The sequence below is a fragment of the Phycodurus eques genome, chromosome 11 (genome assembly GCF_024500275.1).
Source record: "Phycodurus eques isolate BA_2022a chromosome 11, UOR_Pequ_1.1, whole genome shotgun sequence".
NCBI classification, from domain to species: Eukaryota; Metazoa; Chordata; class Actinopteri; order Syngnathiformes; family Syngnathidae; genus Phycodurus; species Phycodurus eques.
The window spans coordinates 25,854,667-25,874,908 of record NC_084535.1 but is presented as its reverse complement, the minus strand read 5'-3'; the positions used below and the strand labels follow the sequence as shown (position 1 = coordinate 25,874,908).

The 20,242-nt window shown below is 44.7% G+C and overlaps 1 protein-coding gene across 3 annotated transcripts in view; it reads left to right on the top strand.

Moving 5' to 3' along the window:
- Positions 1-20,242, top strand: part of slc18a2 (solute carrier family 18 member 2) — a 42,445-nt gene that overhangs the window by 14,767 nt on the left and 7,436 nt on the right. For 2 of the 3 annotated variants that reach the window (XM_061690101.1, XM_061690100.1), the window contains exons 9-14: positions 12,209-12,269; positions 12,476-12,571; positions 15,489-15,567; positions 17,133-17,184; positions 19,118-19,181; positions 19,267-19,386. In XM_061690101.1, the coding sequence (XP_061546085.1) occupies positions 12,209-12,269; positions 12,476-12,571; positions 15,489-15,567; positions 17,133-17,184; positions 19,118-19,181; positions 19,267-19,386 (472 nt within the window). The remainder of the gene's footprint in view (positions 1-12,208; positions 12,270-12,475; positions 12,572-15,488; positions 15,568-17,132; positions 17,185-19,117; positions 19,182-19,266; positions 19,387-20,242) is intronic. The other variant, XM_061690103.1, reaches the window with a different exon arrangement.

Here is a 20,242-nt window from a genome sequence, read left to right as displayed (position 1 = left end):
ATCACAAAAAAACACAAAAATCTTTTACCTTACACAGAAGATCAGGGTGCCACCAAAAGCGCATCTTGTTCAGCATTGACACATAACTTTCCTGTAGGTAACATCAGTCTCCTAGGTTCTCCTTGTCATCATACAAACCACAGCTTCTCCTTGTCATCATACTCAGCACCTGTCTCTTGCCACTTACGCTTGTATTCCTTTGGCGCCTCCTCCTTCATCATCCTTTCGATAGCCTGTTATTTCTTTCGCCGCCGCATCCGCTGCGCCATTCCCCCGGGCTACCAGAGTGCCCGCTTTCGCCTGTCCTGGACACTTGACCACAGCCACGTCCACCGACCTATCAATAGCCTCACTCAGTTGTTGAATCAGCTCTGCGTGGGCCACTGGGTCACCAGTGGTCGTAACAAAACCCTGTCGCCTCCATGCATCCAGATCAACAAACAAACATCCTACCACATACGCCGAATCAGAATAAATCGTAACACACTGACCTTCAGATAACTTTAGTGCCCTGCACATGGCCAGCAGTTCCGCAGGTTGAGCGGAGGGTTTCATAACATCATTTATGGACCAAAGCGTTGGGATTTCAGAATTTGGGTTTCAGTGATATCTTCTATGGCCTCTTGCTTACAAAGATACTACGGCACGTTAACAAAAGCAGTTGGGTTTACCTCGAATGTTACCGGAGTCACGGATGTACACAGACCCCTCGGACCACAGTGAGTCCGGCAGCGAGCTCAACAGCTGTGCGGCGTCCTCATGGTCCGAGAGTTCTCTGCCATGGAATCGCGCTAAAGTCACATGCTCCAACACCCCTCCGTCCACCATGGTACCTTGAATACAAAAACATTCAGTACTAGGAGAGTACAACACATTGGGTATTTGATCTTATTGCCAATCATTTGCCAAATGGCATTTTCTCACCATGGGTCCCAGTTCTCTGGCTTCATGACCTAATGCTAGTGCAAGTGATATGTGTGGAAAAGATGTCAAGTTCATCATAAACCACTCACTCCGCTCTGGTGCCAAGGTGGACGCAGCCGCCACACCTTGTTTCTCTATGTAAATTCCTGTACTATTGAGCCTCCAATTTTCTTCCTGTATTGACTCAAAAGCTTCCCTATAAACCAAATCGTCATTTTTATCATAAAACAGTGTGAGATGGAGAGGGTCACTTGGAGGACGATAGGGGGCAAGAGAGTCGATCCAGGGCTTCCACCGCAGGAAGGCCGAGTAAACTACGCCTCCCTCCTTTGTTTCAGGTTTTATTCGGGCGCAATATATGTCAGCAGTTGCTTCCGGAAGTTCATGTTGTATCATGTTCCATCCGGAGGACAACTTCTGTCCACAGTTCATCATGGTCCCATCGGGGAACCGTATCGTCAGTCCATCCGGGCTACAAAGGATGGTAGCCCTGGTCTTGATAAGGCAGATCTCTGCCCATCAGGTTCACTGGAGCCCTTTTTTCATGAGGACAAACTGATGTTCATGTGTCTGTCCTGCAATTTCAGTCTTTAATGGTGTCGTAATCGGCAGACTCATGGGCACCCCTGCACAGCTCATTCAAGTGGTTGTCTTCCCTTAACGGGTTCAGAGGCTCCGTCTTTCCTCCGTCCCCTGGCTCCAGGCTCATTGGGCATTCAGACCAGTCCTCATCGCAGTAGTACTGGCGAGATGGCTCTTGTTGCTGTGGAGCCTGCTGCGGACGCTGTTGCCGGGCCGCGCCCAACTCTCCCTCGTGAAGCTTTGTAGCCTCCTCTTTGAGGTGTGGCCTCTCCGGGTTCCACTCAATTGAAGCACGCTTGGTCCGTTGGAGGTCGGCAAGGGCTTCCCCTGCCCCCTTTGGTGAATCCCCTGTCACAACTTTCGCCTCGTCTCCTCGTGGACCCCTGCGCCATCCACATCTGTTTCTCTGCTTCCATTTTTCTGTCCTTTTTTTCTTCTTGTTTGTTGTCAGTGGCCAATTTACGGGCTTGGGCTAATTGCAACTTCAAAAGTTGTTCCTGCATATCTTTTACCTCGTCTGATGATTTGTGTTGTCTGTCGACAAAAAGTTTCAAATGGTGTGACACATGACGATTAAAATAACTATCTTCCCCTTCCATAAGATCAGGATCTTTAATAAGTTCAGTCCTAACTTCCACCGGCAAGGTGTCAAGTAAAGCTATTCAATAAATAACATTTGCCTCCCTTAAACGGGAGGGATGTGACCCGGTCTCATCTGTCCAAATAGTTATACAATTTTCGAAGTGAGAACAGGGATCCATGAGAGGTTTGACGTCCAGAAGCTTCGGCACCGTTGGGGAAGAGGACGGGAACATGTCGCGGATGACTGCAAACACTATAGGAGCAAAAGGGGAAAATAAAATTTCAGGTTCGACATTATTCAGACCCGACCGTGTCAAAATATCATCCGATTGGTGAACCGAAATGCAACAGGCGCGTATCAGTCTCACGATGTCACCACACGCCAGGCTCATGCCATCCGTCAAACTTTTCAGCCCCTGGATCCAAATTACACCAACAGCAGCCAGTCCGGGAAGCCGCTTCTGTAAAAACTCAAAAAAATTTTAAAGTCAATTTGTATATTTACCCACCTCTTTGAATGCGGTGACGTTACTGGGGCCGTTTTCGTAAAGGTCCGTAAATTGTATTTAGCGGGGGAATTTGTCGCTCTTTTTTTTTTCTGAACAGCTGTAACAGCTGCCATGGCAGGGCACACCAGACAAATCTCATAATTTTTCTTCTCAATTTTTCACTCTTCTTTTTTCTTATTCAACCTTCAATTCTCTCTCCACCCTGCAGCATCCAACTTTTCCTTCATCTTTTTCCTTTCAGAATAACCTCTCTGTTATGTGAAACAACTTGCATTCCTTTTTCTTTTCCACACACTTCTTAATCCTGTTGGTTTCTTGTTCTGCCTTTCTCTTTCAATCCACTAATCCGACACATATCACATTCATTACCTCGACACTCGACTGTCCAATTCACAACCCCGAGTTTTGGTGGCACACTCATGTTATTCTAAATCGGTTTTTGGGGGTCCCAAAATCCCCAACGTCTACCGAAACGTTACAATTTGAAACCGCGTCCGATTTCAAGTCAGTCTACGACGGGACAAGTAGGTACCTTGTTACCCTACTTCCAGGATTTTCTCTGATCCTGGTCTGTCAGGTCCCTTGTTACCCTGACGTCAGGTCCTCCGTTACCCTGACTTTAATTATGCAATTTTAACAACACAACGTCTTATTAACTATAGACAACAAAACAACTGTACCACAAGTCTCCCAAATTTAGTAATTTCCAATGCGCAGAATTCGTGATATACTCAAACAGGCTTCCGCTCACCTTTTTTATTTCGGTGCACCGGGGAGATTTGCAGTCCAACTGAATTCCTGTCCGCTCCTCTGTCTTTTTATCTATTGTTCCTTCAGGATCACGTCGGGGTCACCATTTGAAGGAACCTGTGTTTTAAAATCTCCTAACTTCCGTGGTTCCAAGCGTGTTCGTTTTCGTGAAAGAACGTCGTTCACAACAATGTATAAAAAGCAACCAATTTATTCCTGACAGAGGAGTCTATACATTTTGCAGAGCTCTGGGTTCGTAACTACCCTAACTTATTCTTAACAGATACAGTAGTAGAACCAAACTATCTGACTCTCCCCCAGACTTATACAATGTTTCAAACAGGCCGGTGTGGAATCGCTGTCGTCTGATTGCTCCGTAATCTGACGTCATCGTTGTTCGGCCAAATGATGACTATTTGATCTGGGTCCAGACGTCGCCTGCCGATGTCTCCTGCATTCAATGTTTATAGTGGCTCCCCGCAGTTCCTTTCGTCTTTGCCATCTGTCTCCAAATACCCCCTGATGAGGGCCACATACCCCCCGCTGGGGGCCTTCCTGCAGTATACTCCTATACTCCAATACACATTCTCTTCCAAACTAGTTAGAATTACATATTAGAATATAAAGTATTCTATATTCCCTTCATTTCCCATTGTTTAATGACATTCAGTTGCCCAACAGTCCAGGGTTTCTCGTGTTTTGCACTTTCATAATGCGCCTTACATTTTCTTTTTTTTCTTTCTTTTTTTTTTTTTTTTGTCCTGTTCTGCTATAACGACAAGCAGAATGGTGGATCTGGATGCCGGAAAAGTTTGTAAGCTGGCACTGTGGTTCTTTGTATTCTGATGGCTTTTATTGAAAATTCAGTCGGACAGAACAAAGTTTAAAGAGGAGTGACAGAAAAAAAACAAAAAGGACAGACATTGAAAAGATAACTAAATAATATAAGAAGAGAATACAACAAAAGACAGGATAATAGCTGTAAGAAAGGTGAGGAAAGTAAATCATTATACTGTATGCCTAATACAATGACACATTAGATTCGAGTGTTGTATGGGACAGGAGTGCTACACCCTGTGAAGGAAGGACAGGACAATATAGGACAGGATTGGACAGGACAAAGACAGGAGGGGAAGCATCCAGGACAGAGGTAGTGGACCCAGCTGTACAACTGAAGCTTGGTGGGCGAAAGCTATGTAAATTGCACTATAGAGTGCAAGTGAGTGGATACCCAGGAAGTTTGTATTGTTATGAGTTATTTATTGCAAAGAGTGAGTGGCCCCACACCAGGCGAATAAGTCCCAGAGGTGAGTATCTGCAGACACATGCAAGTGAAATGACACCGTCTCACATGCAGAATAACCGTCAAAAGTGATCTATACTTGCTGCGCCTGCACCACGGCGGCTGAGGAGCCTGCCCCACCCACTGGAGAGCGGCCGGTGGATGGGACCGCACCCACACCGAGGGACCCAGGGTGGTCCACCGGCCTCACCGAGGCGCCCCCAAACCAGCCACCCGGAGGAGGTTGCAGCAGACCAAAGCCACCCCCCAGCCACCCAGCCAACCACCCCAACCCTCACCACCCCACGCCACCCCCCAATCCCCCTCAACGGGCAAGACAGTGTCCTGTGTTTGGTGGAAAGCAGGGCACATAGGGATGCAAAGCAGGGGAAGGATAAGGGGCGAACCCCGGAGACCAGCCACGGGGCATGAGAGGCGAGCCCCCACCCCGAGCAGCCATCCAGCCATAGGGGCTGGCCCCAGCAACACCGCTATGAACCTAGTGGAAACCCACCTCCCCCCTGTTAATATGACTGCCAGGTTCCCGACTGACAGTCATTGACCCTACCCTGTGAATAATGGCCCCTGAGTGGTGTTGTGCATTAAAATCTGGGGTGGCCCGTGAGGATGGGGGCGAGGGTAGGGTAAATCCCACCACCCAGCAGAGATCAGTAGTGCATTGAAAAAGGGGATGAGTGTGTGTAATGCATTAAAAGACCTGGGGAGCTGGCAGGGCAGAGGAGCAAAGCATCCAGCACTGATGTACTGAATTCTAGATGTGATTAGTGAAAATTATTTACAGTGAATTGTGTGAGGGTGTGCTGAGTCAGTGATTAAGAGGCATGGCGGGACAACCACAGGGAGAGAGGACTGTCACAACCAGTTCCGCGGTACCGCCCCCCCAGAGTCCCAGCCAGTACCCACTACCCACCCCAGACTGCGGGAGGCGAACCCGCCCCCAGACCAGGTAGTGGCAAAACCCCACAGGGCTCCCCCACAAGAAGACGGGGAGGCGACCGCAGCCAGATGCAGAGGAGCAAGCAGGCCTGAGGAGCGACAGGGGGCCCTATCACCCCCACCAGCATCTGTAATGAAATTAATCTCCAAAGCCAAATTTGCGAAGCACTGCAAATAGGAAAGACCAGTACGGTTTATCGAAAGCTTTCTCTGCATCCAGTGACATGATGATTGCTTTTAGGTTTTTACGCTGTGACAAATGTATTAAATTTAATAGACGTCTGACATTATTGTGGAACTTCAACCTTTAATGAAACCTGTCTGGTCAGAGTGGATTATTGACAGGAGTATCTTTTCAAGTATTGCGCTAAACATTTTCAATGGGAGACTGGTCTGGACTGCTGGTAGGCCAGTCTTGTACTTCACTCTTTTGCTACGAAGCCACGCTGTTTTAACAAGTGCAGACTGTGGCTTGGCTTGTCATTGTCTTGCTGAAATAAGCAGGGATATCGCTTGGATGGCAGCATATGTTGCTCCAAAATCTGTATGTACCTTTCAGCATTAATCAGAATCAGAATCATCTTTATTTGCCAAGTATGTCCAAAACACACAAGCAATTTGTCTCCGGTAGTTAGAGCCGCTCTAGTACAACAGACAGTCAATTTACAGAACACTTTGGAGACATAAAGACATTGACAAAAAACAATTGTGCAAAAAGATTCAGAATCCTCTAGCACTTAGAGCAGTTCGAATGACTAATATTGCAATAGTCCGGTGCAATGACCATTGTGCAAAGGGCGCTGAGACTTCAAGGAGTGTATGCGGTTTAAAGTGACGAGTAGTGCGATCATCTGGGACAATGTTGGTTGTGCAAATGTTACAGATACTCCTCAATCAGTGTGCAAATGGAGCAGATGCTACTCTGGCATGAGTGGCCAGTATATGCAAAGAGTGCAGCATGGCGAGACAACTACAGAGAGTGCACGAGTAATACATAATTGGCCCCACAGAAATGTGACAACGAACTCAAGTCAAAAAAAAAAAAAAATAATTCCAGCTTGTTGAAATGGAATTATAGGTTAGGTGTTTAAGAAGTTGATCGCAAGAGGGAAAGAAGCTGTTGGAATGTCTACTAGTTCTAGTTTGCGTTGATCGGTAGCGCCTACCTGAGGGAAGGAGCTGGAAGAGCTGGTGACCGGGGTGCAGATGGTCCGAGAGGATTTTGCACGCCCTTGTCTTAGTTCTGGCAGCGTGCAAGTCCTCAATGGTGGATAGGGGGGTACCGACAATCCTTTCAGCAGTTTTGATTGTCCGTTGCAGTCAGAGTTTGTCCTTTTTTGTAGCAGTACCAAACCAGACTGTGATGGAAGAACACAGGACTGATTCAATGACCGCTGTGTAGAACTGTCTCAGCAGCTCCGGTGGCAGGCCTTGCTTTCTCAGAAGCCGCAGGAAGTACATCCTCTGCTGGGCCTTTTTGAGGACGGAGTTGATGTTAGTCGCCCACTTCAGGTCCTGAGAGATTGTAATTCCCAGGAACTTGAAGGTCTCAACGGTTGACACAAGGCAGCTGGACAACGTGAGGGGCAGCTGTGGTGAAGGATGCCTCCTGAAGTCCACGATCATCTCTACAGTCTTGAGCGTGTTCAGCTCCAGGTTGTGTCGGCCGCACCACAGCTCCAGCCGCTCCGCTTCCTGTCGATATGCAGACTCGTCACCGTCCTTGATGAGGCCAATGACAGTGGTTTCATCTGCAAACTTCAGGAGCTTGACAGTCGGGTTCGCTGAGGTGCAGTCGTTCGTGTAGAGAGAGAAGAGCAGCGGAGAGAGGACACAACCTTGGGGCGCCCCAGTGCTGATGCTGCGTGTGGATGAGGTGGCCTCCCCCAGCCTGACCTGCTGTGTCCTGCCCGTCAGAAAGCTGTAAATCCACTGGTAGATGGCAGGTGAGACGCTGAGCTGGAGAAGCTTGGTTGAAAGGAGTTCAGGGATGATGGTGTTGAACGCTGAGCTGAAGTCCACAAACATGATCCTCGCGTAGGTCCCTGCACTGTCGAGGTGTTATAGGATGAAGTGCAGTCCCATGTTGACTGCATCATCCGCAGACCTGTTCGCTTGGTAGGCAAACTGCAGGGGGTCCAGCAGGGGACCTGTGACACTCTTGAGGTGGTCCAGCACGAGACGTTCAAAGGACTTCATGACCACAGATGTCAAAGCGACAGGCCTGTAGTCATTCAGACCAGAGATTGCAGGTTTCTTGGGGACTGGAATGATGGTAGAGCGTTTGAAACAGGATGGAACTTCGCACATTTCCAAAGATCTGTTGAAGATCTGAGTGAAGACTGGAGCAAGCTGGTCCGCGCAGACTTTGAGGCAGGATGGGGACACATGGTCCGGGCCTGCCACTTTGTTAATCTTCTGTTGTTTGAAGATGCATCTCACATCCTGTTCATGGATGGTTAACGCAGAAGTCAGAGGTGTGGTTGTGGTCGCGGGTGCGGCCGGGTGGGTGTGTGGTGTGAAACTGTCCTTTTCAAATCTGCAGTAGAAGGTATTCAAGTCGTTGGCTAGTGTGCTATTGTTCTCAGCTTGGGGGGATCGTTGCTTGTAATTAGTCAGCGATTGGAATGCATGCCAGACTGATTTAGAGTCGTTTGCGCTAAACTGTTTTTCCAACTTTGCTGCATAGATCTTCTTTGCAATGTTAATTTCTTTAGTAAGCTGGTTTCTAGCTCGATTATACAGGGCCCGGTCCCCGCTCTGATATGCATCTTCCTTAGCTTGGCGAAGCTGCTTAAGTTTAGCAGTGAACCACGGCTTGTTGTTGTTGAATGTCCGAAATGATTTTGTTGGTACACAAACCTCTTCACAGAAACTGATATAGGATGTGACAGTGTCCGTATATTCATCCAGGCTGCCAACTGAATTTTCAAAGACACTCCAGTCTGTGCAGTCTAAACAGCTTTGAAGTTCCATCTTGGCTTCATTGGTCCACTTTTTCACTGTTTTCACTGTAGGCTTCGCACATTTAAGTTCTTGCCTGTACGTCGGTATTAAGTGAATTAAGCAGTGATCAGACGAGCCCAGGGCTGCACGAGGTATAGCACGGTATGTTTTTTTTTTACCGTAGTGTAGCAGTGGTCTAAAGTATTATTTTCCCTGGTAGGACAGTCGATGTGCTGCTTGTATTTAGGGAGTTCGTGGTTGAGTTTAGCTTTGTTAAAGTCCCTGAGAATAATGAGGGGTGAGTCCGGGTGTTTTTTTTCAATTTCGTTGACTTGTTCGGCGAGTGTTAGCAATGCGGCATTCGTGTTAGCTTGAGGCGTAATATAGACTCCAGCCAGTATGAACGATGCAAACTCACGTGGCGAGTAGAATGGTTTACAGTTCAAAAACAGCGACTCCAAATGCGGGCTGCAGTGTGTGCTGAGCACCGTGATGTCCGTACACCATTTTTCGTTGATATGGAGGCATACCCCGCCGCCCTTTGTTTTCCCCGATTTCCCTCCATGTCGCGGTCCGCTCGATGAATGTTGAAGCCGGGAAGCATGACGGCGCCATCGGGTACAGCGTCGCAAAGCCAGGTCTCCGTGAAGCACATGGCCGCGGAACGTCCGAAGTCTTTACTGGTCTTTAACAGAAGATGAAGCTCGTCCATTTTGTTGGGTAGGGAGCGTACATTCGCGAGGTGGATCGACGGGAACGCCAATCTGTGTCCTCTCTTGCGGAGTTTCACCTGAATGCCGGCTCGTTTCCCTCTGTGGCGCCGCTTCCGCCTCCATGCGCCGAAAACCGCGGACGCCGCTCCGGTGAGTAACTCGGGGAAAAAACTGAGCGGATTTTCGAAAGTTGGTGACAGAAAGTCCGGAGTAGCCTCCTTGATGGTTAGCAGGTTGTGTGAGTGAGTCGTGTAAGGTCTCCAAAGACGGACGAAAAACACAAAAACAAAGACAATACTAGAGAGCGCGTTACCGAGGCGACCACACTGGTAGGCTCCATCTTGGAATGGCCTTCACAGATGTGCAAGGCCATGGGTAGTAACAATAACATTAACACTCAACTTTTCACTGATAACAATCCATATGGTCCTTTTCTTCTTTGGCCAAGACGACACAACGTCCACAGTTTCCAAAAACAATTTGAAATGTGGACTCGTCAAACCACAGCACACTTTTCCACTTCGTGTCAGTCTGTCTCAGATGAGCTCAGGCCCAGAGAAGCCGGCGACGTTTCTGGGTGCTGTTGATAGATTAAATAAAATAAAATTACATTTTACTTATATAGCACTTTTCATACATAAGGAATGCAAAACAAAGTGCTTCACAGTGATAAATAAACAGTCATTTAAAATAGCAAGAAGACTAAAAAAAAAAAGAAAACACCCCTCCTAACTCCACATATATATGCAAATACACCCATATAAAAACAGATACCCACAAACACAGCATCTATTTGACTAATAGTATAGGGACATGGCAAAGCAAAGAAAGACAACCTGTGGGAGCCATCCACCCCGGGAGGTGTCACAGCCTTCAGCCACAGAGGATGATGCAATCACAGAGACCACAAAGACCAAGGTAGACCTGGAGGCACTCCCCACAGTGTGCGGCAACCCCTAGCCCCTTGATCTCAGGAAACTGCAAGATGACATCTCCGCAGGCAGACCGAATTCACCCCAAGTGTGGAGGCTCCCATGAGGAGACACTGGAGTACAACTTAAAAGACTAAAAGACAGTAGGACAGGATAAAAACTGAATTACAATAAAAGATACAATGAAATAGGGTAAAAATGAATAAATAGATGAATGACTAAAGTAGGGCTTCCGCTTTGCATGGTAGAGTTTTACCTTGCATTTGTAGGTGCAGTGACAAACTGTGTTATCTGACAATGGTTTTATGAAGTGTTCCTGAGCTGACGTGGCAATATCCTTTACACAATGATGCTGGTTTTTAACAGATGCTGCCTGAGGGATGGGAGGTCAAAGGCATTCAATGTTGGTTTTTGGCCTTGCCACTTATGTGCAGAGATTTCTCCAGATTCTCTCAATGTTTTGATGATATTAGGGACCATAGATGATGAAGTCCCTAAATTTCTTGCAATTGGACATTGAGAAACGTTGTTCTTAAACTCTTGGACTATTTGCTCACACAGTTGTTCACATAGTGGTGAACCTCGCCCCATCCTTGCTTGTGAATAACTGAGCCTTTTATAGCCAATCATAACACTAGCCTTTTCCCAATTAACCTGTTCACCTGTGGAATGTTCCAAACAGGTGTTTTTTGAGCGTCCCTCAACTTTTGTTGCTCCTGTCCCAGCTTTTTTGGAACGTGTTGTAGGCATCAAATTCAAAATGACAGAATATTTCCCAAAAACAATAATGTTCATCAGTTTGAGCAATAAATACTGTGTCCTTGTAGTGTATTCATACTGTAGGTTGAAAAGGATTTGCAAATTATTGTATTCTGTTTGATTTACATTTTACAGAATGTCCTAACTGCGGCATGGTGAACGACTCGTTAGAGCGTCTGCCTCTTAGTTCTGAGGACCGGGGTTCAATCCCTGTGTGGAGTTTGCATGTTCTCCCTGTGCCTGCGAGAGTTTTCTCCAGGCACTCCGGTTTCCTCTCACATTCCCAAAGCATGCATGGTAGGTTAATTGAAGTCTCTAAATTGCCCCTTGGTGTGAGTGTGAATGGTTGTTCATTTATGTGTGCCCTGCGAATGGCTGGCAACCAGTTCAGGGTGTACCCTGCCTCCTGCCCGAAGATAGCTGGGATAGGCTCCAGCACGACCGCGACCCTTGTGAGGATAAGCGGCTTGGAAAATGGATGGATGGATGGATGGATGGACAATGTCCCAACTTTATTACAATTGGGGTTTGTATCTCAATATCATACAAATGTATATATTTATTTATAGAGCACATCTATGAGGGACAATCAAAGAGTAATGAGCCCAATTTAATTTATTAATTTATTTATTATTAACCTACTAATAATTGATTTTGGGGGTATTTTCAAGAGAGCTATGACTGAATTTCTTGCTTTTGAAGGAAAACCACGACTAAACATTTCTAAAAGGTTGCAAAATGTGTATGAGGTTAGGCTATGTCATCAATGATAACACATTTCATCAATGGCGACTGTTCAATCTTCTCTGATCAGATGGTCTGCCACTCCTTTGCTTGCCACAGAGGTTACTCTAACAAGTTCTTGTTCTTTGCCTTTGATCCTGGACACCCACTTTTTGACTGTGCTGTAGCCTATTGCAGCATCCCCATAAACATTTTGCAACGTTTTGAAAAATGTTTAGTGGCGGTTCCCCTTCCAAAGCAAGAAATTCAATCACAGCGCTCTGCTTCTGATCGGCACCCAACAATGACATAATTTCCAAAATGGCTGACAGGAAGAGGCTTAAACTAAATAAACGTCGAAACAAGTATTTAAGATACAAACCGTGAAAATTTGAGGGGAAAAAAATAAATTGGGCTCATTACGTTTTGACTGCCCCTCGTGCATTAAAGTATTCCAACAAATGGGGGGGGAAATGTGTTTCATTTAAATAATACACAGTTTTTTTCTTTTGTTTTAACTTGGAAAATATTTCACTTTGCCTTTAATAGACTCAGAAGGGGACACCACTGTTAACCCTCATGAGGGATCCATACATTGTTATTGCAGCTGGTAAGAACATAAAACCAGGACAGTAGACACAAACAAATTGAATGTAATGTCACTAGATTTGATACGAATGATGTGTGAATTAACGTTTTTGGAGTACTGCTAAAGCTTTGCATTCGGTACATCAGAATTGTTTGCTGTATTTTCATCAAATAAAATTATTCAAAAAGAAAAACTTCGACCCATTTATCCTTCATCTTTCTTCACAGGTGCTATTTGTTTTGGGAATATGGCCATTGCCATGCTCGAGCCAACACTGCCAATCTGGATGATGGAGACCATGTGTGCCAGGAAATGGCAGCTAGGTATTTACCAGTACGGAAAATGGGTGGATGTTTAGCACTTCAACATACCATAAGTACATATAAACATAAATGTCAACTTTGAACGTTTGGGTCAGGTGCCATTCACAATCATAACATGATGACATGCCAAAAGTACTATCAGCTATCTAAAAAATATTCAAAATACATAATGGTCTGGACTAGAGGCTGACAGAAGAGTGTATTTTGACTGCCGCTCCCTTCCACTCCAACAGAGATTGATCCCATTCCCTCCCAATACTGAGCCCAAATGTTCCCACTCCCATTAACCCCCCATTTTTACTCCCAGTCCATCCTCCTCTGTTTTTTTACCTTGAAAGGCCACCGGGAGTTGTCATGGTTTCCACTCCCGTCCACTCCCGGTGACTTTCGTTTCCCCTCCCGCCGCTCCCTGTGACTTTCACTCCCGCTCCTGCCCAAACCCATTATTAATAGTGAAATTCCGGACAAAATGTCAGCCTCGAATCTAGACAGCATGGTGAGGTCGTTGTTAGCATGCATGCTGTGAGGCATTGTTCTTGGTTCGAATCTTGGCTCAAGCTTTCCCATGTGGGGATAGCATGTTCTCCCCTCTTACGTGGGTTTCCTCCAGGTATGGTACATTAATTAAAGATACTTAATTGTCATCATAGTGAATGTGTTTTTGTCCTTATGTCCCCTGTGATTATCTGGCGACCAGTCCAGAGTTTACCCCACCTCTCGCCCAAATTCAGCTGGGATAGGCTCCAATTCACCCGTGACCCTATTGACGACAAGTGGTGTAGAAAATGAATGGCTGAATGGATTTTGGTGTATGTGCATTGAGCAGTAGCCTTGCCTGCTGTTAGCCTCACCTCCATTTAGCCTCCCCTCTGGTTAGCCTCTGGTTAGGCTCATCTCCGGTTAGTCTTGCCTCCAGTTAGCCTCGCCTCCGTTCAGCCTCCGGGTAGTCTCACTCCCTCTCACACTGTGGCACGCTCATGCTCCACTCAGTTCTGAATTCATTCACCTTTGTATCAGGACAGTTGCCCTCCGGGCAGTAGATTCAAAGAAAACATGACTGATCAGGCAAAACACATTTTATTTTTATTGAAATTCAAATTAAACGAGAATGCATTTCATAATAGCTCAATCATTAAACAAAACATAGCAATAAAGAAAATAATGACATGGTCCAAATTCACAAGTATGCATACCCTTAGTTCTGAAACCACAATGACAGCTTGCAGTTTTTCATCATAGTTGTGGATGAGACCTTTTATTTTCTCAGGTGGTAAAGCTGTCCAGTCGTCTTGGCAGAAAGCCTCCAGGTCTTTTAAATTATTGGGTTGTCTTACATGAACTGTATGTTTGCGATCTCCCCCGAGTTGCTTAATGGTATTGAGGTCATGTTGTCATGTTGGCAAGTCCAAGTGTGTCACATGCGCAGCTTCCGGGCTGATAAATGCTAATTGTCTCCCAATATTTTCTGATAACCTGCAGCAGTCATCTTGCCAACAATTTGGACGATATTCCGTGTGCTGTTGTGCCTCACACCCCAAAAAACATCAGATATCCAACTATATATTCCACATTAGGGATGAGGTCGTCAAAAGCCTTGGTGACAAACATAGCATTTCTGGGTGTGACCGTAAAGTTGAGTTTTGGGATTGTCATTCCAATTGACTTTGTTCCAGAGATTTTGGGCTTTTCTCAGAGCTGTTTGACATATTGTAAGCGGGCTGTTGTGTGGCATTGGCACATTAATGGCTTTTTTCTGGCTTCTCAACTTGGCCGCCCATTTTTGTTTAAGTACCTACTTATTGTGCATCTTGAAACAGTCGTACCACTTTTTGTGAACTCTATTTTAGCTGAAGTTGCTTTTGGTTTTCCTTTACATCACAAAAAGTGGCGGCACGGTGGATGACTGGTTATCACATCTGGCTCACAGTTCTGAGGACTTGGGTTCAAATCCCAGCCCCGCCTGTGTGGCGTTTGCTTGTTCTCCCCGTGCCTGCGTGGGTTTTCTCCGGACACTCCGGTTTCCTCCCACATCCCAAAAACATGCATGGTATGTTAATTAAAGACTCTAAATTGCGCGTAGGTGTACATGTGAGTGCGGATGGTTGTTGGTTTTTATGAGCCCTGCGATTGGCTGGCAACCAGTTCAGGGTGTACCCCGCCTCCCGACCAGAGCCAGCTGGGATGGGCTCTAGCACGCCCGCGACCCTAGTGAGGATAAGCGGTATGAAAAATGGATGGATAGATCCCAAAAAGTCTTCATGGCAGTTGTGGCTGAAATCTTTGTCGGTCAACCTAATTGTGGCTTGGTTTCAACAGAACCACTAATTTACTTAACTACCCACTTCTTTATCATATTGTGAACACTACCAATTGGCATTTTCAAATCTTTAGATACCATTCTATCTAAAATGTGTGCATTGTTAACCTATAGCTTCTTTAAAACATATCAGTCAGGTTCTTTTGGCTAAGCCATGTACTAAGTTGGACACCTGAGTATTCTGGTACTAACTGGAAACCAATGTAAAAACCTAAGCACCTGAAAAATTAAAAAATTATAAAATTATATAAAAAAAAAAAAAATTATAAACCATACACCACATTTCTCCCTCTAGTTTTATATTTGGTTTGGTATATTTATTGGTTTGCTCCTTTAGTCTGCTGTATATGAAGTCTTGGGCCGATAAAAATAAAACGATGAACAGGATATTAGGGTGTCGTGTGCTGGCAGGTGGAATGCACAGGCAATGGAAGATGTACAGCAGCCTGATGATGAAGCACTGATAGAATCTGCTAATCTTCCAAAGTCTTACCACACCTTCAGTCTTTTGTACCGCCTGTTTTTCTGTGTGTGTGTGTGTATGTGTGTGTGTGTGTGTGTGTGGGTTTGTGTGTGTGCGCGTGTGTGTCTGTTGTTTAGGAGTCGCTTTCCTACCAGCATCCATCTCCTACCTTATTGGAACCTACATCTTTGGTACGCTGGCGCACAAGATGGGGAGGTAGGAGGGAAATAAGCCTTATCTGTTCTCAGTCTCTCCTTCACTCCCTCGGGTGCGTGGGATATCTGTTTCCGCTTTTCAAAATTAGATTTCAGTGTTTTTAGTGTTTGTGAGCCTGGCCTCACTGAAGCCTTGATGCTACAGTGCGTCATAATGTCTCGCTGGATATGTCACCTGTTCCAGTGGCAGTTCAGCTTGGTTATCAGTGTCTACTACACCTCTTTTTAGAAATTACTATGATGACTATGAAAACGATGCTTCTGAAAATATTCTTCCTCCAACTAACTTTCATTTTGTATCTCAGCTGTCAGCAACAAGTAATCCAACCCATTTTAAAGAACAGTAATCATGTTATTTACCAGTCCAAAGGTCCTGATTACATGCTCTGTTTTGACTGATTTGATGATGCTTTTGACTGATTTGATGATGCCCAAAACCCAATTATAGACAATACAACATACAGGTACTGTATTCGTGTGGACCTCTACCATCACCCTCGAATACACTGACTGCAGTGAGTATGTTACTGTGACAACACATAAAAATGATGGATTCAAGATAAGTTAATGTATCACGTTTAAAATAGTTTTCGCCTTTGTTACTAGTCAATTTTTAGTGATGAAGGATAAAGTATAAATCTTTTGAAAAAGCTTAAAGGTGTATGAATATTTTGTTAATAACATGACCAAAAAAACTCTACATATAACTAGATAAATATGTAAATGGTTTTGTTGAGCAAAGAACAAACTGAACTAAATCAGTGATTCAAAATCTTTTTGTTCTTGTCAACTTGTTGTCAAATTACCCATATGTTCATGCATTGAGCAGCCAGGACTGGGACATGCCGAATACTTTCCCAACACGTCACAGTCCATTTTATATCTTGATCTATGGTCATCTTCACACATTTTCTTTTTGTCATCTCTGGTACAGTTTTATGGTACCTTTACTGTGGAAAAACATGCGGAGTTTATCCTTTTCTAGGTTTACTTGGATAAAGTCTCGTGAGATTTGCTGAGAACTTGCGTGATATTGTGACGTCTTGCATGATGGCTTACATAGTTTAAAAAAGGAAATGATTTTTGACTGACTTTACAGTATTTTTTTAATAAATAATGTTACATTCAATAATTATTTTGTTTTAGGTCATTGAATTTTTTTGTTCTCATATGACAACAATTCCATCTCTTATGCTTCCCTTAGTTTCTACTCTATTCAAATGCAGCAGTTTTAACATTGTATACAGTTTTATGAGTAGAGATGCCCTTTCAGGTAAGATGACATTTTCATCTGGTACAAAGGTCTTACCAGCCTTCTCCTCAGGCACTTGTTTGGTTAGGATCACTCTTATTCTTGTTCCCTGAATCCCTTTTTTTAATAGGACATTTTTGGCTTGAGTCACATTTTCTTTTCTGGAAGCTTTTGCAAAAAAATAAATCAATCAATCAAGGATTTTAGAAATGTCGTGTTTGAAAAAAAGAAAAACAAAACGTAATTGCTTTGAGTGAATTAAGACTGAAGAGACAATGTTATAATTCCCTGATCAATTGTCTCTCCCCCAACAGATGGCTTTGTGCCCTGATTGGGATGGTGGTGGTTGGAGTCTGTGTAATAGGGGTAAGTACAGTGGACTTCCAGTATACAGTATGCTTGGGGCTCTATTTTTGTGAGCGATGTAAATCCGGCACGGTGGGCAGTGCATCCTTCCATCAGGGACATGTTAGACCGGTGTTGGTAATTTCATAGACCATTGTACGCCGCCGGATCTGCAGGTAGGCAGGCTGCGCCAAAGTCTCCGGCCAACTTCATTCGCAGTCAATTAAAGCAGCTCCTCTCATTCCCTTCAAATGTGGCGCAATCACAGTCTCGCATGGAGACGTCTATGTGCTGTAGAGGACCATGTGTAATCGCAGCGATCTGTGCGTGCGTGGAGCATATCAATGCTCTTGACGGGTGTGGCAACAGACTATGTGAATGGGTACCCTCACTAAATACATTATGATCTGGTGATAACCCGTGGCGACTTAAATATGTCCATGGACCTCATGTATCTATCCCCATCCCCGATGGTTCGTGTGCCCCCTCCCTCCATAGCTGTGTGATGATTATGATGATGATAATAATGATAATACTAATGCGTACAATGAATTGATTTCTATAATGATACAGAGGGTTTGATTCCCAATGTTCACATATCTCTGACCTCAACCACACATGTATGTGGAGGTCGCATATCTGTCTTCCTGCACCCAGATCAAATCACTTTCGAGCAGCAGTTTACTTAACGCCAAAAGTTAGATGTGGTCTTACTAGGTGTACATTTAGACTGACTTTCTGCCACCAAATGTTCACGCTTCCAGGCACATCTCCAAATACACACCCTCGTCGCGTCGGTAGGCCCAGCTTGGCACAAACTGGTATGCCAAATTGGCGCTTGCATGAAACTCAAGATGTGCCAGTTTTTGTGCTCCGCACCATTTGTACAATCTATGAAAATAGACCCTCTATTATCCATCCATCCATTTTCTGTACCGCTTATCCTCACTAGGGCATGCTGGAGCCTATTCCAGCTATCTTCAGGGAAGAGGCGTGGTACACCCTGAACTGGTCGTCAGCCAATCGCAGGGCACATGTAAACAACCATTCACAATCACATTCACACCTACGGGAAATTTAGAGTCTTCAATCAACCTGCCATGCATATTTTGGGATGTGGGAGGAAAGCGGAGTGCCCGGAGAAAACGCAGGCAGGCACAGTGAGAACATGCAAACTCCACACAGGCGGGGCCGGGATTCGAACCCTGGTCCTCAGAACTGTGAGGCAGATGTGCTCACCAGTCACTCACCGTGCCACCACTCTATTATCCATCTATCCATTTTCTGAGCCGCTTCTCCTCACTGGGGTCGGTAGGCCCAGCTTGGCACAAACTGGTATGCCAAATTGGCGCTTGCATGAAACTCAAGATGTGCCAGTTTTTGTGCTCCGCACCATTTGTACAATCTATGAAAATAGACCCTCTATTATCCATCCATCCATTTTCTGTACCGCTTATCCTCACTAGGGCATGCTGGAGCCTATCCCAGCTATCATTGGGCAGGAGGCAGGGTACACCCTGAACTGGTTGCCAGCCAATCACAGGCACATACAAACAAACAACCATTCGCACTCACAGTCACACCTACGGGCAATTTATAGTTGTCAATTAACCTACCATGCATGTTTTTGGAATGTGGGAGGAAACCGGAGTGCCCGGAGAAAACCCACGCAAGCACGGGGAGAACATGCAAACTCCACACAGGCGGGGCCGGGGATTGAACCCCGGTCCTCAGAATTGTGAAGCAGACCCTCTAACCAGTCCCCACTGTGCCGCCACGCTATTATTTTTATTATTATTATTATTATTATTATTATTATTATTATTGATGTTGAGTGGGAACTGAACCCATGCCGCCTGCACCAAAGCCAGGTGAGTGTACCACTAACCATCAGTGACTCATATAAATTATTGTTTGGATTTTTATTTTGTGACTTGATATCTACTTATTGTAGGTTCCATTTGCAAGGGATATCTATGGTCTCATTCTCCCAAACCTTGGGGTTGGGTTTGCCATTGGTAAGTATGTAAAATATATAAAATAATAATACTGCCAGCTCCATATGCCATGCTGAATCTGTAACCTGTTAAAAATTTGTTACAGGTATGGTGGACTCTTCTATGATGCCTATAATGGGATACTTGGTTGACTTGCGGCATGTGTCAGTTTATGGAAGTGTGTACGCCATTGCTGATGTGGCTTTTTGCATGGGGTTTGCGCTCGGTAAGCAGGAAGACACAATACCTTGGAACTTGCAATTTTATGACACTGAACCACTCCAGAGGGCTTTGTTTCCATTTTGCAGCTAGCAACAGCTAGCTGTAAAGAAATACAGTGTTGAAGCTGAACTCATTCTTTATTTGCATACCAAAAGTTTTTTTTTTCATCCCGAGTTGATGTTCACTTTTTTAAATGCTTGTATTGATCACCCCACTGCCACTTCTTCCCACCAACATTAATATAGCCACAGTATTTTATTTATGTATTCATTTATTTATTTATTTGTTTATTTGGGTTAATTATGTCATTATTAAAAGTTCAACTAATGTTATTAGCTAAATTATAATATCAACGACCAGAATTAGTCAATTACCTTTGTTACCAAAAACATTCAGTTGCAATGATTGTTTTTTTCATGTTATTATACTGTACTATATATACACACATATATATACACACAGACGCACACACACACACACAGCGGCTGAAATATGTGTTTAACACGTCACCATTTTTCTCGCTAAATATACTACCAAAGGTGCTATTGACCTGAAAATTTCACCAGATGTTGGGAACAACCCAAGCAATCCATACCTACAAAGAAAGTAGAACAAATAAAATCAGAAGTTGTGTGTAATAATGTGAAATGACATAGGGATAAAGTATTGAACACATGCAGAAAGGGAGGTGCAAAAAGGCATGGAAAGCCAAGACAACACCTAAAATCTATCAATAATCAAACAGCAATCCAGCCACTTGTCAGTGCAAATGGATATCAGCTGGTTCAGTCCAAATTGATGGCCCACAAAAAGGTCTCATTGCCAAGGTGTGAGTCAAGACATATCTCATGATGGGTAAG